We start from the raw sequence: 23,895 nt of genomic DNA on the forward strand, positions 1-23,895 counted from the left end.
CCTAAATTTTCACGTTTTCTAGTGAACTTCTATACGAAAAAAGTGTCATGTTGCAAAAATAACTGTTCATAGAAAATGTCAGAGGACTCCCCGTTGAGGTCGATCATGTCATGCACCATTGTCCACCGACCATCAAATAATTGCTACCCATTGCCACCGTTTACAGTGGTAGGTTACTAAATCAACGTGTTTCATTGAAAGTACATATGTTTTATTGGGTTATTTCACTCAGTATGCACATCGTTTTATGGTCTTTTCTTCAAGTTCGTTATGATATTTTCCCCTTTTATTAACACACCAGATTGTACAACACAATTCTATCGATATATCTTAGGTGGCTTATTGACATATTTTCTTGCCATACAATCCGCATGAGCCGTGTCCCCTTTACATGGAATTCATGTTTTTCTTGTTCTGTTCCCACATATTACGCAAAGTTGTTTGTATTATTAAACTATCTGTATTAAGTTGGCAGATTTTTCTCACATATTTTCTTTTCTTTTATGCATATTTTTTTATGTAGCTTATGGCCTTCTCCTTATAACTCTGTAGTTAGTCCAATATAATTTTTACATTAAAAGTTTACAGATGCCAACCAGATAAATATTCGTTAGATTTACTTATCTGTATCTGCTTATATTTGATATCCAGATACACATTAAACGAATACATATCTCGTATCCGTCCAAATTATTATCACCCGATATCTAGATTTAATTATGATTGAATGTCATTAATTATTTCTTAAAGAATAAATTTATAAATTATTTGTGATGAAAGTTAAAATGTTGAAACTTGAAAGAAAAATGAAAGAAAAGGCGGAGATTGAGGGTTCTTGCTGCGTGTAGAGACTTGGTCCACGATTCCCACTAAACAAAGTGTGCTTTAAGCCAATGGAAGGAGGAGTAGCAGCAGCATGAATTCACGAGTAAACCAACAAGAGATTTTCGAATCAAATGCGCATTCAGGCAGTTGTGGATCATACATTCAGTTTTAGTTTTTACTACACAGAATAACCCCCAACCTCCTCTTTCTCTTCCACGCCTCATTGATCGATAACACATTCCCCCGACCCACAAACCCTAGAATTTGAGAAATCGAAGTGGGGTTGGGTTATTTTGCAGGTTTAACATCTAATCATGAACAATTTTCTTATCCTGGACTCGAATCTTTCCCGTTGTTAGAGTGAACTAGATGGAGAGCACGCATTAGTGGATTCTGGGTGTTAATTTTTTCTGGTTTAGTTAGAATTAGGGATTTCTATGGCGATCTTGACCGTTAAATACTCTTTGATTTGAGGATTTTTGACTCCCGACTTTGGTTCTTGATCATGGCCAGGCGACATGGATGGGAACTTCCTGCTCACACTTTTCAGGTACAAATTTTGTGCTTAATTTGCTACTTCGATCTGTTGTATGTGTGTGTTTTTCTTATTTTTTGTAATGTGGGCTGGATTAGAAGTATTTTGTCCATAAACTATGTATAAATCATGGTTATCAGTTAGAGATTGTGGCTGGGTATCCATAGAACAGCTTGTATGCATTATAATTTATGAGATTTGACCAACTAATGACAATTTAGAGCCCATTTGAACACCCCTTTCTGTCACTCCCATATCCTCTCAAAGCTGATGAGCTTCTTTGCACATTTTTCTCACCAAACAGAGTGATTAACTTTATGAACCATTGCATTTGTCATTCTTATGTAAATTAGCTATCTTTCTTGCACAGATGCCAGAAAGAACATATAACTGATTGTGAAATGTGAATGCAAACCTACCTTACTTGTAATTTGTCGTCCAAAATCGCCTAATCTTGCAAGCTATACTACGTTTTCTTTCCTTCTTTTTTTCTCTTATTTTTGTGTATTTTTGCAAGAATGATGGTTTATTTACTACAAAAACAAAAACACCCGTATAAGTGATTAACTTGTGAGAATATTTCACTTTTTGTGTGGCATTCATTCAATATATTTAACCTGAATGTGCTACTTCAATAGCTTTTTAGAGTTTAATGTGGCTACAAATTACCTGTTTCTGTATTTTGATATAGCAGAACCAATTCCTCTTTTTGGTTATCAAATCAGATTCAATAGGGGCAAGCCTTGGAGCTTCTTTACGAATGGAAGGTCACTGGTTCTGTGGTTCGAGTCATGTAAATAACTAAAAAATCTGTGTACAGAAGCATCCTTCCCACCCTTTTCAAAACCGAGACGATTCTCTAGTTCTTTGTGACGATGAAGTGTCTCTATATTTGCTTTTTGAGGCTGACATTTATTTCATTAATTTGCAGGTTGTGGCTATTACAGTATTCTTCTTGTTGTCAGTTGCCTTCTATGCATTTTTCTCACCTTTTCTTGGAAAGGCTATCTATGAGCATGTGGCATATGGTGTCTATTCCTTCTTGGTAAATGACCTTTTTGACCTTCAATTAGTTATGTATATGTTAAACATAATGTTCCTAAAAGTTGTTTTATGTTTCAGGCTCTCTGCGTATTTGTCCTTTATGTAAGATGCACGGCTATCGATCCTGCTGATCCCGGCATTCTAATTGAACCGGATAGGGCATCACCTTATAGATCGCATAACGGTATAGAAGTTCCTGGTTAGTGACCGTATTTCAGCGTGGTTCTCTTGTCATTTGTTATATACGAAATATATTTTTTCCATTTTATCCTACCGTTGTTAGTGGTAAGAAGATCTAAAGATGCACAAAACCCTACATTAAAACATAAAAGCTCGGAAAATAAAAATGATCATATTAATAACAAGACTAATATGCAGGTAGCAAACTGTGAACGCCTCATGGACATTTAGGGCCTGTCTGTTAACAGCTTAATGAGCCTCACAGCTTATTCGGTCAGCTATATACGACTTTTTGGTAGTGACTTAATGATATAGAAAGTGACTTATTCAGTAAGCTTCTATGGGGGAGCTTTGTGCAGAAAGACAAGTTTTTTCCACTTCTGTCCCTCCCAATTAGAAAACACGATTCTTCCATCCATGAAGAAACCCTCCCAAACAAAAAACTTTCCCAGTCTATATAGACAAATTAATCCACACAGACAGCTTTATCCATACAGTACTTAATGGCAAACCAACCAAACAATCCCTTACTTAAAAATGGTAAAATGTTTATTTGGATATCAGGAAATGCATCTTCTGTTGGAGAACCTAGCAAGATGGGGTTTCAGAATGGTGGAATATATGACAACGGTAGTCCAGGTTTCTGTTCGAAGATCGGGGGACTCTTTTGTGGTTGTATTGTTAAAGAGGATTGTCGAAAAGATGAAGACATGCAACAAGGAGGGGAGGAAGAAGCTTTATTCTGCACATTGTGCAATGCAGAGGTATCAACCTGCTATCTATATTAATAGAACATTTCACGACATCGTTTCCGTTGTATATAACATTTCATGCACAATTGAATGTTTTACGTGTCTTAAACCATCTTTGATTGTTGAAATCATGAACCATGTATTAATTTTTATCAATAATCGTATCAAGATATTATCGGACAAATAATCCTAAATCTTGTTTCCGTTTCTTATAGGTGCGCAAGTATAGCAAACATTGCAGAAGTTGTGATAAATGTGTTGATGGGTTTGATCATCATTGTCGGGTAAGGACCAAATTTGAAACGGGTAGCACTCAACATTTGTGGGTAGCGGCCATTGCTGGTCCCACTCAAACTTTCGTTGCTAAATGAATAAAGTAGTTAGAATACATCATACCCTATTGGGACAACCGAACAAGCACATTAATACAAGTGGTGGATCCAGAAACTTAGATGACTGGGGGCCCTAGCGTATAAAAAAATCCGAAACCGAATGACTCCCCAAACCAAAACGATTTTGGGTTATTTAGTTTGCGGGTTAAACAGTTCAGTTAACCAAATAAGGTAAATATCGATTTCGATTATTTTTATACCATATAGGTCAACCGAATAGCAAAGTATACTATTATTTAATTTCTATAATGTCCTTCTAGATGAATTGGTTTGAACATATATAAAACTAAAAGAACAAGAAATTGAGATATATTTAACAAAATCATCAACCAACGTCATCATTGTAGCATAATTGCAAGAACTAGTGGTAACAATATACGGGGATAATGACCGTCAAGCAAGAGAGTGGGGTTTTTTGTTAAAATGGACTAGGCCACTGGGGAACCGTCGAAAATTACGGGGGGGGGGGGGGGAACTAAGCACATAAGAGTAGAAAAAACAAAATTTTACCTACAAAATTTTAATTTTTGTACATATTGAGTGGGGGCCTTTCCCCCACCTTGATAAAGGTAAGTCCGCCCTGATTAGCACTCAACAACCGCTCTACTGTAGAGGACATATCTGCATACATCCTCCGTGGACCCTACTTTTGAGTGGGGCATACTGAGGGTCTATTTGTTAACATTTTAGTGAGTCTCACAACTTATTTGGTAAACTATACATGAATGTTTGGTACTAGCTTAATGATATAGAAAGTGGCTTATTCAGTAAGCTTCTAAGGGGTAGCTTTATGCAGAAAGCCAAGTTTTTTTTCCCAACCTGCCCTTCCCAATTAAAAAGCACGCTCCTTCCATCTATGGAAAAGCACTCCCAAACAAAAACCTTCATGATCTATGCAAACAGATTAATCCACACAGACAACTTTATCCATACAGTTGATGGAAAACTAACCAAAACAACCCCTGAGTGTGTTCAGTTTGGACTTCATATGGAGTAATCTGTTATTCGCAAAACCTCTTACTCTATAATTTTTCATTATTTATCTATAAATTCACATGATTTACTTTTTATTCTAATTTATTTCTTACCTATAAATTTCCTGTGTAGTGGTTGAACAATTGTGTTGGGAGGAAAAATTACTTTACATTCGTGTGCTTAATGGCTGTAAGCCTTGTTTGGGTAAGTTGTTATTTAAGAAACTTATCGTTTGATATTTGTACGTGACTAGTTGTAGCTTTTCCTTTCGTTTTGATTTTTTTTTTCAATAGCAATTATTGTATATATAATTTTATGTGTTCTCATAGCAGATTATTGTATATTTTATGCATATACGTCTTTTAAATGTGAAGTTTGTTATTCAAATATTGTATTGTGTTCTCATCTCAGCTTACTTTTGAATGCGGGGTTGGGATTGCTGTTCTCGTTCGATGCTTTGTAGATAGAAGGGCAACGGAAAATCAGATTGCTGACAGACTTGGAGATGGATTCAGTAGACCTCCATTTGCAACCGTGGTGGTAAATTCACTCCTCCCATACTACTATAACATTACTCCCTCCATCCCAAAATAAATGTCCACAATGAAAAAGGCACACAATTTTAGAAATGTGTATTATTACAAAGTTTAATTAAATAAATGATGATTTTACCATTAATAGTAGAGGGAGTAATGGATTTCTCCATCTGATAGTTAAGGGTAGAATTGAAAAGTAGGCACTTACTTCTGAAAGCGGACCCTTATTTTGGTACAAACTAAAATAGAAATGTGAACACTTATTTTGGGACGAAAGGAGTATTAGTTATGGTCACTTTCATCTTCCAACTAAATTCAACAAATGCTTTGACTTTTTGGTTAAGCTTTTAATTATAATCAAAGGTCTAAAATACGTTTTAATAATGACAAAGTAAGGGACCTAGTGGAGTAAAAGACGTAGTCAATAATGTGTAATGATGGCGACGAACAAATTTCCAATTTGAACATGAAAACTTACTAAAACTAGAATCTAACAACTTTTATGGGATATCCAAAGTAGTTGTTGTGATTTGCATGAGATGGAGGGAGCTGATGTATTGTCATCATCCACTCAACTCTGGAGGTAGAGGTCAAGTCTACATACATCTTACTCCTCCTAGGCCCCACCTCCTTGGTGGGTGGGTAGTTAGCAAGATGACCCTCTACTGTATTTCCAAGTTTTTGTGGGATGAAGGTCATTCAGATAAAAGATATTTTTAGAAGGTCATGCTTCTAATTGAGAACTCGTTTAAGGTCGTTCATCCAAAGGACCCCCTCCGGATGGGATATACTAGGCTCATTTGGTTTTGTTTTATTATCAACCGTTTCTATATCAAGTGCTTTCCACTTTCCACATTTATTTGCCATCTTATTTTCTTCACATTTGCATTTGGTAAAGTCACTTCTTTTTCTCAGCAAATAATTTTGTTTTTCCCGTTATACCCTTCTTTCAGGCAATATGTACGCTTGTTTCTTTTCTGGCCACCATTCCGCTAGGAGAACTCTTATTTTTCCACATAATCCTCATACGAAAGGTTTCTCTCTCTCTCTCTCTCTATATATATATATATGTATATATGCATGCATGTGTGTGTATTGCATATCTATTAAGCAAGAGTTGATATCCTTAATGCAGGGGATCACAACATATGAGTACGTAGTTGCGATGAGGACCCAGAGTGAACCACCAGGTCCGTCAATAGATGGAATGGATCAACAAAGCCTGCAGTCTTCTCCCACAAGCTCTGCGGTGACTGCCATCAGTGGACGAAGCTCCCATGGCTTGAGCTTGCAACATAAAGGTGCTTGGTGCACCCCTCCCAGAATTTTCATGGATCAACAGGTACCTCCTCCTGTTTTAGACCGTTATCTTAACAAAATTTCACATTTAGCCATGCAAATAATGTGTCCCATTTGGCCGGGTTGGTAGGGTTTTTGTGCACTCCTAATCAATATCGAGTATCTACTTTCCTAAAATAGAAAAGATTGTTTCTCCACCTTTTGAAAACTATCATTTTTCATTGATCTCAAAGTTATTAACATGTTATATATTATCGTGACATCAGGATGAAGTCATCCCACATCTAGAGCCAGGACGGCTTCCATCCACAGTCGATCCAGATGCAGTCTACCCACCCGACAAAGGCAAAAGATTACCTCAACGACCTGTCAGAATCAGCGCCTGGAAGCTCGTGAAACTGGATTCGACCGAAGCAATCAAAGCAGGCGCCAAAGCCCGAGCTTCATCCTCTGTTCTACGCCCATTAGGCGCCAAATACAATCAATATGATCCTGACCATCTATCTAGTAGTAACGTGAGCGGAAAAAGCAGCCCGAACAGTACCCATCACAGATTCCATGAAAGGAGCCACTCCAAAAGCTCGTACCCACCTAGTCGAGCCAGCAGGGAGGATCTTGAAACCTGCGGTCATAGTGTTAGTAATTTGAGCAGTCCAGTGCCCGGTAGAGACCATTTTAATCCCATGTACCAGTCTTCAGCAAATCAGTCCCCTTGGTCTGGAAAGGCAAGCGAAGGGGGGAACAACGAGCCAATGGGGGTCCCACCTCCTGCCAGGAGAAACAACTTAGGTGTTGGTGAAAGTACGAGATCGTCCTCGGTGTACTGGGATCAAGAAGCAGGGCGGTTTGTCTCTGGTTCAACGACAAGAAGCATAGGCGGCTCTTCGTCTCAGGCTTCGGGCACAGAGCTAACGTACACTGGTCAGTCGATATTCTTTGGCGGGCCGCTTGTTGGCGGCGGTCGGAACGGTGGGGGCGGGGGCGGGGGCGGTGATCCTCAGAGGGGCCCAACCCCATTGAGTTATTATCAGCAAGGTAGATCACAGAGAGGAGGGCAGCTGCCTGTGTTTGTTCCAAGTGAACAAAACCAGACTCCTAGATTACAATGAGAATGAGATTGGGGTTATGAAATTTGTTTTCTCTGTAGATCTGTTCTTGAATCTTTTTCAGCAAATTTTGTCTTGTTTTCTAGATTCTTCTGCAGCCCCAATTTCAGATTGTGTTATCAAACCAACTGTGAAGTGGTTTAGTGTTGATTCTTGAATTTATCAGTCTATTGATTTACACCCCTGGGTCTCCACATCTGAAAATTGATTGGGCCATACGAAAAAGGGTTCTTAGACCATCTCCTTCTAAGATGCTTGGTTATCAAAATGACATGTATGCAACGATCTTATATGGTAACCGCTTTTCGGTAAAAGTCGTCACCTTCATTGTCGGGTAAGACTCTTATTCTTTGTCTCGTCTCTTATAGCATAAGGGTATTGGTTCTTGTGCTGTTAATCTGCTAGGCATTTGATTAATGACTCGTTAAGCTTATTCATTAAGCTCTCTATTCTTAATAAAAGAATAGTGTTACGAACAGTAAAACACCAAATCTGATATGATACTATTTATTTGCACAATTATTTATTAGTATATTCTGTTTTAATGGAGAAAATGGTAACAGCTATTGTTCGTACTAAATTTTACACAGATTGAGAAGTACTTTATCAGTAAAATTAACTAATGAAACAAAATGTCGTTGTAGTATAGTGGTAAGTATTCCCGCCTGTCACGCGGGTGACCCGGGTTCGATCCCCGGCAGCGGCGTTTTTTTTTAACATGGCCATTTTTTCCGACGACAATTGTAATCATATGATATTGGTATACCACTATACCTAACTGAATTAAACAACAAGGTCGTTGTAGTATAGTGGTAAGTATTCCCGCCTGTCACGCGGGTGACCCGGGTTCGATCCCCGGCAACGGCGATTTTTTAACTATCGCCATTTTTTCCGACGACAAATGCAATGATATGATATAGGTACAACCTAATGGAAACAACAAGGTCGTTGTAGTATAGTGGTAAGTATTCCCGCCTGTCACGCGGGTGACCCGGGTTCGATCCCCGGCAGCGGCGATTTCGTTTTTTGCTTCTGAATTTTTTCATTCCGTCTTTGTTTTTGTTCCGTTCTGAACCAGGCGAATTCATTTTTTGGTAATCTGTTTCGAAACATACACAGAATAATATCTATACGCATCTCAATTTGATATCAGAGTCCAATAAATTCAAATGGTTAATGACAGATATTTGAAATAGAACTTATTGGTTTGAACTTTTGTTTTACTTTTTCGTTTCTTATGGAATAATTTTGGTTTGAATAATTTATGTTGCAGATGGAATTCGACATTGTCCTCACTTCGTGTCGCATATTGTGATAATTTGGATTTTCGTTTTCAGTTCTAAGTCACCCACAAACTGTTTGCTCAAATGCCACAACCACAGTCCTGCAGGTACGCCTTTGGTCATTTAAGTATTCTAAAGAAGATACTTGCAGTTACTTTTTTTCTATAGTTTCTCTAGTTGTTATACTTTATGAACTAGGATCGTAGGAGAAATTATTTTGGATGCTGATCCTTCCTTAGATTAGGGGTGGGTTTCATACCCATAAACTGTTCGATGAAATGCAGAACCAACTTGTTTGATGAAAATTAGCATCCTATGATGATCATGGATATTAGCTGTGCCTGGTCGAAGAAATTTTGCATATCGTTTACAATTTTCTTTTTAGATGAAATATGATGTAATTTATGATTTTATATTAACATCTTGTTCCACAATTTTCTTGTTGGACGAAAATGATTTAATCATTTACAAAAACCAAATGTTTAATTAAAAAATGCTAAAAAAAAGAAAATATATCTTGAAAATGTGGATGAGAAAACTTGTTTACAAGGCTGTTCTTTAGCATGTTAAACGTGTGATTTTGAACATGGGGCCAAATTTTACGTTGTTAAGGGCTTTTTCATCAACGATTGTTATACTATAGCCGACTTCCATGCCTCTCTAATTTCTATCTGAAAACTAAAGTAACACGCCTTATCATCACCTCTGTAATTTGTATATAGGTTTCTTTATTATCTCAATTTGGAGTGTAATCGAAAGCTTTAGGTGTAATAGGGCCTCCAAAAAGATTGGAACGTACCTGTTTGTGTATAAAGTTTTACACTTTATGTTCAATTGGTATTAAGCAATTTTTCAGAAACTATCTTTGATTGGTTAAGTTACCAGGTGAACTATAAGAAACTGAACATTTAAATGGATGAGCGTTAAGATATGAAATTATGTTGATTCCATTTAAAAGTGGTGTATTTTAAGGGGGTGGCATTGTGATTTGCAAAAATACAAGGGGGTGTGATTGTGATTTGAACATATCTTGTGGCCAAGATTTGTGATCATGTAACTGAATCCCCTATTAACACTCTGGTTAATTGGTTTTTCAGGGTGTTGGCATCTTTGAAATAATTTTTTTTATCAATATGGGTAAATATGTTTTCCTTTTTTATTTGACTCCCAAAATATTCACATTTGGTCCATTTCTGTTAGGACCAGCAAAAAGAAGAAACCTTTTCTCAATCTGCTTTTTTCCTCATCAAGATTCAGGAAAAAGAACTTGTTGGAAGATTTGTTTTCATCATCTTAGAGCCATTGGAATATCTTAATCTTGATGGGTGACTGTGTTTTTGCAAAGGTGTAAAAGGAAAAGAACAAAATCAAGAAAGGAAGGAGGATATGATGGTTAAGAAAAAGCTTACATTTTGAGAAGGTGGTTGTGTGAATTCAGGTTTAAATGGCAGGAGGAGGTAGGGGGCTAGACGAAACTGCAACATGGTCGGTGGCTATGGTTTGTGCAATCATTGTTATAATATCAATAATCTTGGAGAAGATTCTTCATCATGTTGGACATGTAATTTATCCTCCACATTATCTTATTTCCATTCATTTGAGAACCAACTATTCATGAATTATTCATTATGAATACCGTGATAGAAATTCATGAATGAATATCATGAATAATGGAAATGCATCAATAAATTTTAATTTGTGTATTCAGTTGATTGTTGAATGTAATTGATTGTGCAAACATACATTTTTTGTTCCAGTATCTAAAAGCAAGACATAAAATAGGGCTACATGAAGCATTGGAGAAGATTAAAACAGGTAAGAATATATATAAGCATGAGGTTAATACAGGTGGGATACATGAAATTTTTTGTAATAATCTGTTTGATGATATATGTTGCAGAGCTTATGGTGCTTGGATTTATTTCTCTGCTTCTGACATTTTGTCAGAGCTACATTGCTGCCATTTGTGTTTCTAAGATGCTTACCAAAGATTTCTTGCCTTGCAAGAAGAAATATCCAGATAAACCATCAGATGATGACGATGGAGATGGTGGTGAGGCAGAAAACCGCCGCCGGCTCTTATGGTATACTCACGGTCATAGAATTTTAGCTGGCGGCGGAGGTCCGGAAAAAGAATGCAAGCCTGTAAGATTTTGTTTAGTTTCATTTATTCTTAATAGTTTTCGTCATGCGCATATTCGTCTAAATCGTTTGAATGTGGTTAATTAGGGATATGAACCGCTTATTACCGTTGAAGGATTGCATCAGCTCCACATATTCATTTTCTTCTTGGCAGTGTTTCATGTAATCTATAGTGCCCTTACAATGATTGCTGGGAGAGCAAAGGTGACATTCTTCCTAAGAATTTAATTCTCTTCAAATAACAAGCAAAAATCATCCCAAAAGACAATCTTGAAAATATTGTTGGAATTTCTCCATCTTAAAGCCTACATATTTCTTTATTGCAGATCCGCGAGTGGAAAACCTGGGAAAAAGAGATTATGGAGCAACAAGCAGCTGGACATGGTATTACTTGAACTTTCATGTATAAGTATGACTGCAAAATATGTGGAATCCCATTAGATTACTCTCCAAAAGAGTCCTTGAGGAGAGAAGTGTGGTTCCAATATATATATATATATGTGTGTGTGTGTGTGTGTGTAGAGAGAGGGGGAAGTTTTGTTAGGAACCCAAAATTGATTTGGAACCCGAGAATCGCCTCAACATGCCACGCGTCCCTCTTTGAATGAATATTTATCATGAATCACACATTCATGATGAATATGGACGTGTTATTCATGATGAATATGGTCGTGTTATTCATGATGAATATGGGCGTTTTCTTCATCATGAATCACATATTTATGATGATTATGTTACAATATTCATATGTTAGGTTTCGCACTATGGGCGGTCCCCCGTTTCTAGTCAATTTTAGGTATGTAGAAGAGAAATGATCCAAATCTAGCCGACTTGGGATCCTCTCCAATGGAGGCTAGACGGCACAACGTGTCCCATAGTGTTGAAAGGGGGCTAGACGAGTTTAGATTGCCCCGAAGTTGTAGACCTTGGCTCTGATACCAAGTTGGGGTCCAAATATCTTGTCATATATGTACGCTTATCATTTGACGATCCTTAATGTTTATTTGCAGATCCTTCTAAGTTTCGGCTTACAAAGGAAACGTCTTTCGTTAAAGGCCACACCACCAATACCGGATTGTCAATAGTCTTCTATACTGTAAGGAGATTATATTACTTATCAAATGATATATCTAAGCTTTTTCTTCTTTTATGTTCACCTTTCTTTATCATAGTCCATAGAAGCAATTACAGCATGTTCATCAGATTGATTATTGATGATAAACAAATCTTGATTTCAGGTCTGCTTCTTTCGGCAATTCTGTAGTTCTGTTAAGAAAGCAGATTATTTGACCATGCGCCATGGATTCATCTCCGTGAGTTCTACAGTCCTAATTTCTTTCGGCATTGATGTATCATATTTGGCCAACTCTTTGAAGTATATTATATGTAATATTATATACGGTAAAACTCACAAATACTCCTCACATTTGGTTCCTTGATCTCCAAGAAGGATGGGGATCTACAAGTAACCTGGGTACTGCTGGCCAATGACCCTTTTGGTATATTTGGCTAAGGGGTCGTTTGGTTGGTTTTCCATTAAGTTCTGTATGGATTAAGATGCATGTGTGGATTAATTTGTCTGTATAGATTGAGAATGTTTTCGTTCGGGAGGGGTTTTTAATAGATGGAAGGAGTGTGTTTTTCAGTTGGGAGGGGCAGGTTTGGAAGGAAAAAAAACTTGGCTTTCTGCATAAAATTCCCCCTAGAAGCTTCTGAAAAAGCCACTTTCCATACATTAAGCCACTACCAAACAGTCATGTGTCGCTAACCAAATAAGTTGTGTGTCTCATTATACTCATTAAACTGCTAAAAACCAGGTCCTAACTCTTTTCTCCAACAACTTTCTTCAATTTTGATATACAGGTCCATTTAGCTCCTGGCAGTCAATTTAACTTTCAAAAATATATAAAGAGGTCACTCGAAGACGATTTTAAAGTAATTGTGGGAATCAGGTAATTAGTTTCATGTATATTGGTCTTTTTACTTTTATTTAGCCCTATGAATTTTAATCCTATTTGTCGTGGTTGATGCTCCTTTCAGTCCGTTGTTATGGTCTACCGCGGTCCTCTATCTGTTTGCCAATGTTGAAGGTGAAGTTTAGTGTTTCTATTTATTGATACATACATATATATATGTATGTATATATATATATTACAGTATAAGACTCACAAATTAGTACTCATTCATGATACATGCAGGAGCTTATGCTATGATTTGGCTATCTCTATTTCCTGTTGTTGTAAGGATTTCTTCGTTAACCACCTTGAGTAAATGGTGTATCAGCATAAACCCTAAACCTTAAATCCCATTTTCTTGACGAAAATTGAGAATACTTGTGGAGAGATCCTATATATCTTGTGTATTTAGTGTATGAAAGAGGAATAACTAACGAACTAACTAACTGACCAAGTGTTGATTTTGGTATAAAGATACTGTTAGCAGTTGGAACAAAGCTTCAAGCAATTATTGCACAGATGGCTATGGACATTCAAGAAAGGCATGCTGTAATACAAGGCATACCTCTCGTGCAAGTGACCGACAAACATTTTTGGTTTAAGGACCCTACGATAATTCTTTATTTTATTCAGCTCACGCTCTTCATGGTATCTGTCTTCTTACATTTTAGTCATTGAAATTCAAACTCGATCATTTTCAATAAGTTTGATTGATTTGTTGCATCATGTCAGCAAGATTATATCGTGCAACCGTTATGACAAGATATAGGTTCTACGGCTGTCTAACTTCAGTAATTTTGCTAATTTTTGAATTATGATTCTTGTTTTTCCAGAACGCGTTTGAGATAACACACTTCTTCTGGATATGGGTAACGAGCGATTTCTCTGTTTTTTATCTTTTGTTATACGAACGAACTAATAGACTTTAACGACTGTATGTGATGTCTTATTGTCTACTACAGTATGAGTTTGGACTTGACTCGTGCTTTCACGTAAAACCTGTACTTCAATATGGTAGAGTTTTAGTTGGGTAAGAAAATTGGACCTTCTTGTTTTAAATCCCTTGGACCCAATGTATTGTCGGGATGCCCTTCTAATGGCGTTGGATCTAGCATAAACCGAGAGATTATTGGGCAAGTTTGAAGATTTTGATCTGTTTGCTTTATCAATTTTCCAGAATTATTGTTCAAGTCATGTGCAGTTACGCTATCCTTCCACTCTACGCTCTTGTGACTCAGGTACTCGGAACTGCTATAACATATTCATATATTCACTCGTTTTGGCTATTTACCATTTTCGTTTTATGAGCAATTAAGGTTGGACATGCCAAACTTAGATATTTCCGTGAACATGCTAATCTTACTTATTTTTCTCCGCTATTGGTTCCTTTTTCTTACTTATTTTTCTAGTGTTTTGTTCACGATATGCTGATCTTTATTCCTGTCACATGTTTGCTCACATTCTTGTACAAGCTGGTTGTCTTAACGAAAACAATCACTCTACTCCTTGCGGTAGAGATCAGGTCTATGTACATCTTATCTTTACTAGACCCTATATCTGAGTGGGATTTACCGGGTCTGTTCTGTTTGGTTTATTTTATGGGTCTCATGATTAAAGCTGATTGTGTGTTTTCATGTGGTAGATGGGGTCGAAAATGAAGAGGTCTATTTTCGACGATCAAACTTCAAAAGCTCTGAAGCATTGGAAAAAACACGCGGTGAAGAAAAAAGAAACCAAGGGGCAATCGGGCCACCTTCCTACCAAGGGTTTAAGCTCCCCATCGGGAAATGCTCAATCACACGTTGCTCCAAACGTCGACAATCCAGATTCCCCAAGCCAATCGGCCCACATTGTCGCTAGCGTAGACATTCCCCAAGACAAACGAAACTAGTCGTCCAACCCACATTTGCTTTGATCTAGCATACTTCATATATTTGTTGTTAAGTATTAACATCATACACACACACAATATGGTGTTATATTTGTATTTGTGATTCTATTTAGAAGGTATATACACATATATACAAGTCTTTTTATGATCATGATGAAGGTAAGATGTGAACATGGAAAATAAGATTTTTAAGCTACTTATAAATCGTATTTATGGACTATCAATAACTGTTAGTATGGTTTTAAGTCTTTATTTCGAAGTTATTAATTTAGACCTTTTTGACTGTTCATTTGGGCTTGAGGGTGTTACAAATGGTATCATAGATGATCCTTGTACCGTTGAGAGACTGAGCCAACCTCATTAAACACGATAAATCCTTGAGGTGCGTTTGACATACGAAACGAGACAAAACATAACAAAAACTTGTTGACTCGTGTTTGATGTAACAATTTGACTGTAGAGACGGTCTGATGTAGGATGATCCTGTATGTAGGGGCATTTGCCCCCAACAAATGCAATGTATAATGCCCCCAACTCCAAACCAATTTAAGGCATATTATCTTTCTCAAAACGCAAAGTCCTAACTATTACATATATAATAAATTATTATCTATACTATCTTATAAAGCAAATTTAATAAAAGTCTTAAAGTCTTAAAATACTAAATGACCAAGATACCCTTTATATCACTTTTCCACCCCCTCCTCTCCTCACATACACTCACCCTCTCACAACTGTTTTTTTTATCTATACTATCTTATAAAGCAAATTTAACAAAAGTCTTAAAGTCTTAAAATACTAAATGACCAAGATGCCTTTTATATCACTTTTTCACCCCCTCATCTCCTCACATACACTCACCCCCTCACATACACTCACCCTCTCACAACCCATTTTCTTAAAATTATAATTTTAAATTTACACTTTATACCCCTGTAATTAGTTAATTAATTTACTTTACGTCCTTTACTTTTAAATGTTTCATTTTAAACCTTTATCAAATTAATATACATAATCGTATATCAATTAAACATGTTTAAAAAATACATTTTTATTTTAACAAGTTACACCATTATAATCRTCTCGTTAATACCTTCGAAATGAGTCMTATATTRAATAGTTTTTGACTTAATTATATTAYTATATGTTATATRTACTGTGAAAAAATATTTTTAATATTTACGATTTATACTTTTATAGTTATTTATTTATATATATACTATATATTTTGAGGTTAGGCTGTCCAAATGACACTGTATAATATGTTCTGAATTAATATGTTCTTGGGTTTTTTTGAAATATATATATACACATTCAACCTTAATCTGAGTTTTTGGACAAGAAAGAGGGTAAACAGTTGAAATTTCATTCTAAAACCCATTTTTTTGGGTCTTTTCATGGCTTATGATCTGTCAAATTTGTAGTTTTTTTTATTGATTTTGAGTGTTTATCTTAAAACTCAAGTTTTTTGGTTCTTTACTCTTGGTGTAAATCGAACACATTTGTGGAGTCGTTTAAAGATGTTGGATTTTAAATATATTGGATTTTAAACTGTCATACAATTTTTTTCATCGATAGTCTAAAATTGGAACCATAACTCTTATTTATTCGAATTGTATTAATATGTAAAGACCAAGTGTAATATATATATCATCGTTAAATCTTATCTTATAAAACCAGTGGAACTTCAAAATCGTTAAAATTCATGGCTCCCGCCGCATTGCGCGGGTACACAACTAATATATATATATATATATGTGTGTGTGTGTGTGTGTGTGCACGCGTGCGCGCGTGCGCATGATTTGGGGTCTGATGAGAATGAGAGTTAAGTGTGTAAGAAGGGATTACCAACTTTGGATGCATATTAGGATGAAATGCACCGAGACGCACCAGATTAATCTCTCTATCAAATGCGATTCATGAGTGAGTTTAAGATTAAAGGTGAACAGAGGTTCAGATCTCTTCTTACTTTTCTCACTTTAACTTTCATTCTCACACGATTCTTCGCCTGTATGTGCAAGTGTTATGTATATATAAAATTAAAAATATATATAAAATATACGGTGCAGTGCGGTTTAAACTACGATTTGATAACTCAAAACTGTAAACCATATGGTATAGTGTGGTTTGATAAATACAAACCATAAATTATACTGTAAAAGTTCTAAAATGCATCGTTTTGACGGTTTAGATGAACTGGAAAATAGAAATATATAGTAGCGCAATATAACAATTGCGAGCTAAATTACGCAGCTATCTGCGCATTTTAAAGTGTCCATGGCCTTTTGGTCCTGCATAAAATTCAGTCTGTCCTAATCTGACGAGAAACCCTCTCTTTTTTTCTCCCACTGATATCATAAACCCTAATTCAATTACATTAACATATTCGGGAAAGAAGAAAAATCATGGGTAGATTTCGATTTGATCTACTCATCTTATTACTCGCCATACATTGGTCCACTGCGCTTTCCGATCTGGTCATCTCCAAACTTGATCGACGGGTAATTTGTCCTCTCTTTGTATCAGTTTATTTCATTTCTGATCTTTATAGCTTAAATATTATGATGAGATCCGAAATTTGATTATTATGGTTGGTAGATTTCGTAGCATGTAGAGTCATGATAATTGATACAGTTTGATTGTTGATGCGAACGCTGCAGTTCTCAAATGTAGATTTGATAGCACGAATACTTCTGTTTTTGTATCAACTGTTATGTAGTCTAATGTAGTTAGCAATGTTTTCTTGTGAAGTTTAAAATCAATATCAGGTTTGAACTTTAGACTTGACTTTTGACACCTAAGTCAAAGTGCAGCTATGGAGGGGACATGCTGTTAGGAAGAAGCTAGAAACAATTGGCAATGGCTTCAACAAGACCTTGATTGAACCTATAGTTTCCCTTTCATGAATCAGTTTGGCTATGCTAAATTGCTAATGTTTTTTCATTAATCGTTCTTTATGGATTAATCGTTCTTCAGGAGGAGGCCTCCAAGATTTGTTGTCTTCAAGACTCCTCATACGGTCTTAGGAAGTCCCCTAGAGTTTGGTTTGATTGCTTCTTACACATTCTTTTACAATTTGAATTATCCAAGAGTGCATGATTATTCAGTTCTCTATTGACGTTAACATAAGACTATTACTTTTCAAAGAGCTTTATGGGAAATAGTTTCATATTACTGGACTTGAATGTCTTTGTTACTTTCTAAGAATTGGAGTTTCTTGATCCGAATAGGGGATATTACATCCAAGGGAGCATGACTAGATTTGCTTTTAGAATGTGGATTACTGAGCAATGAACCAATAGATTCCATCCATGGTTTCAAAGCTGTTACTTGAGCTCAGAAAACCTATAAACCAACAAGCGATTGGTAGGGGAACTTAATTATCTAACTGTTACTAGACTGTATCTTGCTTACTTGATTACTTGCTACATATACATGTTAGTGGGATGCAGTTCTTCAGATTTTTGGTATCTCATAGCCTCTCTAGGCAAGGGGATCTTGTATTTTGAACAAGGCCATTGTAGAGTTGATGCTTTCACCGAGGATGTGCCAGAAAATATTAGATTGCTGGAACTTTAGATGCAGATTGGACAGGTTGCCACATGACTTGTCTTTCCACTGCTGGTTACTATGTCTCTTTTGGTGGCAATCTTGTCTTGTGGACGAGCAAGAAACAACACAGTGTATCATATGGTCTAGTGTAGCCTCAGAATATTGATCTATTACAGATGTTACTTGTAAGATGACATGGACTGGATGTTTGTTTCACGAATTATGACTTCCCCTGGAAAACTGATGAGGCTATATGGTGACATTGGTATAGCCAAGATTAGATTTTTCATGAGATAACTCAACACATAGAGGTGCATTTCATCTTGTGAACAAACATATTATGGGTATGCAGATTGAGCCACAATCTATTTATTCTATCCATATTTCTTTGTATTACCAGCTTGCAAAAATAATGAAGAAACCACTGTGGGTGCAGATAGACTTCATATGTAGCAAGTAGGGCATGATAGATATCTATGCTCTAAGTTAAGGGGTGTTAAAAGAGTCCAGTTAGTATGTCCTTCATTAGTGTTTATCCTTGTAAGTCATCATGTTAGAATGTGAATCTTTACTAAATACTAACGTATCCCGGCTGCCAAAAATTTTCTGAGACAAACTGTATTTATTGCCACAATTTTATCATGTTCTTTATGGTAGCTACCACCTGATAGTATGTCATCTTCTGTTGCAGATTGATCTTACTTCACAGATTGTGCGGATGAGTTTGAGCTTAAAGGTTCGTGTTAATTTGAAATTCTGCCTCATGTCATTGATAAATCTCTAGCACCACGTTTATTAATTCTGTCACCTCTTTTAATCTATTCTAAAAGTTCTCCATGCCTTGCAGGTTGAAAATACCGGTCCTGATCCAGTTTCAGAGGTATCTTTGACCTTTCCAGAATACCAAGCAAAAAATTTGGCGCTGTTAATGGCTATTAGTACTGAAGGGAAAGGGAAAACGAAAGGTTTCTCTAGCAATCTTCCTATCAAAGTTAAGCAACCTGATGATTCACCACCATCACTAATTTGGTATGCTGTATCTCTGCTTAAGGGACTGGGTAAGGGAGAAAGTTTGACCTTGGAGGTTTTGGCGGTATTCACTCATACATTGCGACCATTTCCCGAGAAAATTACTCAGGCTGAAGCTCAGCTCTTCGTGTTCCAGGATAGTGCACATTTTCCCGTACCTTATAATGTTAAAATCCAGTCACTGACTGTTAAACTGCCGAGTGAAAATGTAGAATCTTATACAAAACTTGAAAATACCAAGTTATCTGGCTCAGAGATCAAGTATGGTCCTTATGAGAATCTTCCTGCTCTTTCATACTCTCCGCTAGCTATTCACTTTCCAAGTAATAAGCCATTTGCAGTCTCGCAAGAATTGGTGCGCGAAATAGAGATCTCGCATTGGGGCAATGTACAGGTGACCGAGCATTATAACCTTATCCATGGTGGTGCTCAAAGCACGGGTGAATTTTCAAGGTATTTAATTACATTATGTAGTTTGTGTTGCTACCTTCTTTATGTGTTCTTGTACCTACTTTATCATGCACCCATCTAGAGGCCCAATCCCATTCCTAGGTAATATTCTAGAATAGTTAAGAAGGGGTAATTTGGGTACTTAGAATAATTTTTAGTATAAATAGGGAGGATGCAGGGAGTGTGTAGCATGCAGAAACTTCGTGAGAGGTGCTAGCCTCTCGTATGCTAGATTTTACCTTGTTTTCCATTTGAGTAATCATCTGATTTGTCTGTTTTCATCTTCATTATCTGTTCGTTACTGATTTGGATTCCAGTTCATAACATACTTTTGTTTGCATGCTTCGTTTGTTGTTTGCCTGTCTGTTTGTGTGTTGTTGCTTACTCCTAACACATTTCAGCATTTTGGCACTGCCTTCCTTTTTTTTCTAGTTATTTTCATGGTCTTTCACGTCAATCTTTTGAGCAAGTTTTATTCTTTTCCGCACAAGCCAGGGGTCTTCACGGAAACAACCGCTCTACTCTTAAGGTAGAGGTCAGGTCTGCGTACATCTCACCCAATCACCCTCTCCAGACCCCACCTCCGGGTGGGATATACTGGATTTGTTTGGTTTGGTTTGGTTTAGTTTGCATTGCTATTTTGGTGACTTGAGAGCTTGACATTGCCAATTCGACTATATCCAGGCTGGACTACCAGGCTAGACCGAATGTGCGAGGTGCATCAGCTTTTAGGAATCTTATTGCCATGTTACCACCAAGAGCCCATTCGATATACTACAGGGATGCAATTGGCAATATTTCAACATCTAATATATATGGTGATTCAAGCAAGGTGGGATTATTATGTTCAGTATGAACAAAAATTTGAGCTCTATCCTGTTTTTCTTAAGTATTCCTATGAATTTGCAGACACTACTGGAAATTGAACCTCGATATCCTATGTTTGGTGGTTGGAAGACTTCATTCACCATCGGATATGGTTTGCCACTTCGAGACTTCTTGTTTCAATCAGGGGGATCCCGCTTCCTTAATATTTCATTTGGTTCACCCATGAATGATGTGCTCGTTGAAAACCTTACTTTGAAGGTAGCTTTTTCTAAAAGATTGAATTTAAACTCACTGTTTGGTGTAGTTCATTTGTGATCCAATTGTCAACCTGAAATGATGTTATCCACGTTCATCATTAGCTTTCTTCTGGACCTATCATTTGTTCTTAAGCCACCGCTAAGAACTGAATCAAATTTCTAACTAATTTGTATATTGTTTTGTTATCCGGGTTTTGATATTTTCTCTAAGCCTGATTTGTTCCTTTTGACTGCAGGTTGTTTTACCAGAGGGATCAAAAGATATATATGTTTCAATTCCATTCTCTGCAAAACAGTCACGAGAGGTACTGCTAAACCAGATATTAGTAATTAATCCCCCTTCCATTGAAATTCTGTTGACCGTCTTATGGTGTTTTTTGCAGACAAAGTTTTCCCATTTGGATATTGCTGGTAGACCCACAGTTGTAATAGAAAAGGTTAATGTTGTCCCAGAGCATAACCAGTATTTCCAGGTAATCAAACTGCAACCATGTTGGATTTTACTGATATCAGAAAAGTTAACTTCATTGAATCAGATTATAAACTTCTTAACAAAGTCTTGAGATATGTGGTACATAGTCTGATATTATATATATATATTGACCTTTGCCTTTTCAGGTCTACTACAAGTTCAGCAACCTTTCATTGCTTACGGAACCTTTGATGTTGATATTTGGCTTTTTCTCCCTATTTGTTGCTTGCATCGTGTATATGCATGCCGACTTTACCATCTCAAAGACTTCTGCTTCTTATTTGGCAAAACTTCAATGGGATGAGGTACGTGTAGATTACATCCAATTAGATTATTGTTGTTTATAAGAAATCTCTGAATCATGAATGGTGTTCTTTTCTTTTTCAGGTGCAGGCAACTATTCAGCAACTCCACGATATCATTAATCATTGTCTAGCGATCCATGACAAACTAGAAGCTTCATTAAGAGAACTTTCTAGAACAGGAGATGTCCAAGCTTGTAAAGCAGTCCGCAAATCAGCCGACAGTTTGTTGAAGGACCTTTCCAAAGACTTAAAGCCCCTTTTGGCTTTCTTACAATCTTCTCCACAAGCTGCACATATATTACCCAAGGTATGCATACAACCCCCAGATTTATCACATTTAGACTAGCTATTGCTGTTTTAGCTTTTCCGACGCTTCGCCATGGAGGCTTTTGTTCTTTTTCCTTCTTGGGAACAAATTTGTTTTTATCACGTAATTTACAGAAGGAAGGGTAAATATACTAATATACATCATCTTGTTTATCCTTCGTCATTAGTTTTTAACATTGAGGGTCAGCTGAACTGGCAGATTAAGACTAGGCCTTGGGGCTTCTCCCCATAGGTCGCCGGTTCGAGTTTTTCTGGTTGTTATCTTCAAGGACCCATGAGATTAGTCGAGGTGTGTACAAGCTGGCCTGGACAATTATTTAAAAAAAGAAAGTCATTGTTTTTCATTTGTGGTGCACAGGTGGAGGAGTTGGTTGTAAAGGAGAGAGATCTGCAAGAAAAGATTATGCTAAAACACACAACAGTGGTGGACTCTTATGAGAAAAAATCCGGGGGGCGGGATATCGAGAACCGTGTGGCTTCAATCCAGCAGAAAATCACAGCTTTGAAGCAGGAAGTTGATGATCTTCTTGAGTTTGTCGAAGATATTTAATCGGTAGGACTTAATGCTCTTCAATGGCGTTCGGTTATGCTGCATTCTGTAAGGATGTCCACCTCCTTATCTGTTGTGCTAAAGCTGTCGGGAATTGGTTGTCTTTTGTTCAACGTAACGACTTTACGTCAGTAGTTTATGAACCTAGATTTTGAATGAGATTTTGTGTTGTTTTTTTATGACATTATGTAGAAACTTAATTTTTATATGAAATAGACCTGAGTTTTTAGTGAAGTTGGTATTGTGTCATCTTTGATGATGCAACAATATTGAAGGATGGGGTTGCTTTGAAGTAATAAGAGAATGGTTATAAATGCATCATGCATGGATATTGTTTTGTGGGGTCTCAATTGAATCCGGTAGATGGTTGTTCGAGTTCGACTTAAAGAAATAGAATGTGGTTTGAGCTTGATTTAGGGCCGTTTACTAAACGCTTACTTAGGTAAGTGAACACCAAGTCACATTACCTTACCAGATGAATATGGTAAGGACCAGGAATCTTACCCGGAAGAGCGAGAGAAAGACCAAAAGTCTTACCTGGTAAGTGAGGGTGATGACTTCTACCACGGTAAACGTTTACCGGGTAAATTGTTGCATACGATACCGTATTGGTGGACTAAAATCTTACCCGGTAAGTAAATGATGGTGTTAAATTTTACCGATAAGCCGCTTACTGGGTAAGTGTTTGGTAAACAACCCCTTAATTTTAAGAACTCCGTAATTTTGTTGTGAATAGTGCTCGGTGTCAAATACTTTTTATATTTTGATTGTATGAATTTGAAACATTTGAACATGTTCGTCTCTGAATTTTAACGAGTTAAGTCCAACATTTGGTGTTATAGAGTTCGATCCATTAAAACTATGTTCTGTAGACTAGTTGATAAGCTATCCATTGGAAAACCAGATGATAAACTAATCATGTTTGGTAAAACTAGACGATAAAAAGACATTAAAAAATTATTCGATTCTACAGTTACATAATATAATTAAAACAAATCACTGATATGTTTTGTCATATTAAATAACTGGTAACAAAAATAAAAGGTTTTCTAATTATTTAGCTTTAGGCTATATTTAACAAATTAGCTGATAAACTAGCTGTTATGTTAATGAACATAACATGTTTGATAAAAATTAGTTGTTAATAAACATAATCATGATGATGTTATCGTACTACTAGAAGAACCCTTAAAAATACCATGGAGTTGTA

At 36.6% G+C, this 23,895-nt stretch overlaps 3 protein-coding genes and 3 non-coding genes across 7 annotated transcripts; all 6 read left to right on the forward strand.

The window, feature by feature from the left end:
• The first annotated feature begins 843 nt into the window (after window positions 1-843).
• Window positions 844-7,802, forward strand: LOC112509865 (protein S-acyltransferase 21-like). The gene is made up of 10 exons (XM_025115057.1): window positions 844-1,375; window positions 2,292-2,405; window positions 2,483-2,603; window positions 3,149-3,348; window positions 3,552-3,620; window positions 4,836-4,907; window positions 5,115-5,243; window positions 6,193-6,273; window positions 6,375-6,581; window positions 6,805-7,802. The coding sequence occupies exons 1-10, from the start codon at window positions 1,331-1,333 to the stop codon at window positions 7,645-7,647; spliced, it is 1,881 nt and encodes a 626-aa protein (XP_024970825.1). The 5' UTR covers window positions 844-1,330; the 3' UTR covers window positions 7,648-7,802.
• A 476-nt stretch (window positions 7,803-8,278) lies between these two features.
• On the forward strand, window positions 8,279-8,350 carry TRNAD-GUC. Its single transcript has one exon. It is a non-coding gene; the product is annotated as a tRNA-Asp (tRNA).
• Window positions 8,351-8,439: 89 nt separating this feature from the next.
• Window positions 8,440-8,511, forward strand: TRNAD-GUC. Its single transcript has one exon. It is a non-coding gene; the product is annotated as a tRNA-Asp (tRNA).
• Window positions 8,512-8,588: 77 nt separating this feature from the next.
• Window positions 8,589-8,660, forward strand: TRNAD-GUC. Its single transcript has one exon. It is a non-coding gene; the product is annotated as a tRNA-Asp (tRNA).
• Window positions 8,661-8,699: 39 nt separating this feature from the next.
• On the forward strand, window positions 8,700-14,974 carry LOC112509866 (MLO-like protein 9). 2 transcript variants are annotated; one of them, XM_025115059.1, is made up of 18 exons: window positions 8,700-8,738; window positions 8,918-9,034; window positions 10,366-10,488; window positions 10,685-10,742; window positions 10,828-10,835; window positions 10,938-11,072; window positions 11,157-11,273; window positions 11,396-11,453; window positions 12,080-12,165; window positions 12,308-12,382; window positions 12,933-13,021; window positions 13,110-13,159; window positions 13,268-13,308; window positions 13,499-13,672; window positions 13,858-13,893; window positions 13,987-14,054; window positions 14,202-14,262; window positions 14,667-14,974. In XM_025115059.1, the coding sequence occupies exons 3-18, from the start codon at window positions 10,372-10,374 to the stop codon at window positions 14,913-14,915; spliced, it is 1,422 nt and encodes a 473-aa protein (XP_024970827.1). In that variant the 5' UTR covers window positions 8,700-8,738; window positions 8,918-9,034; window positions 10,366-10,371; the 3' UTR covers window positions 14,916-14,974. The 2 variants fall into 2 exon arrangements, with proteins under 2 accessions (XP_024970827.1, XP_024970826.1); XM_025115058.1 differs by having other exon boundaries at window positions 10,828-11,072.
• Window positions 14,975-17,320: 2,346 nt separating this feature from the next.
• Window positions 17,321-22,919, forward strand: LOC112509847 (dolichyl-diphosphooligosaccharide--protein glycosyltransferase subunit 1A). Its single transcript, XM_025115037.1, has 10 exons — window positions 17,321-17,416; window positions 19,159-19,203; window positions 19,315-19,949; window positions 20,631-20,778; window positions 20,856-21,032; window positions 21,268-21,336; window positions 21,415-21,504; window positions 21,650-21,808; window positions 21,891-22,115; window positions 22,494-22,919. The coding sequence occupies exons 1-10, from the start codon at window positions 17,321-17,323 to the stop codon at window positions 22,683-22,685; spliced, it is 1,836 nt and encodes a 611-aa protein (XP_024970805.1). The 3' UTR covers window positions 22,686-22,919.
• Window positions 22,920-23,895: the final 976 nt, after the last annotated feature.

This window comes from Cynara cardunculus, assembly GCF_001531365.2.
Source record: "Cynara cardunculus var. scolymus isolate 2C chromosome LG 3, CcrdV1, whole genome shotgun sequence".
NCBI classification, from domain to species: domain Eukaryota; kingdom Viridiplantae; phylum Streptophyta; class Magnoliopsida; order Asterales; family Asteraceae; genus Cynara; species Cynara cardunculus.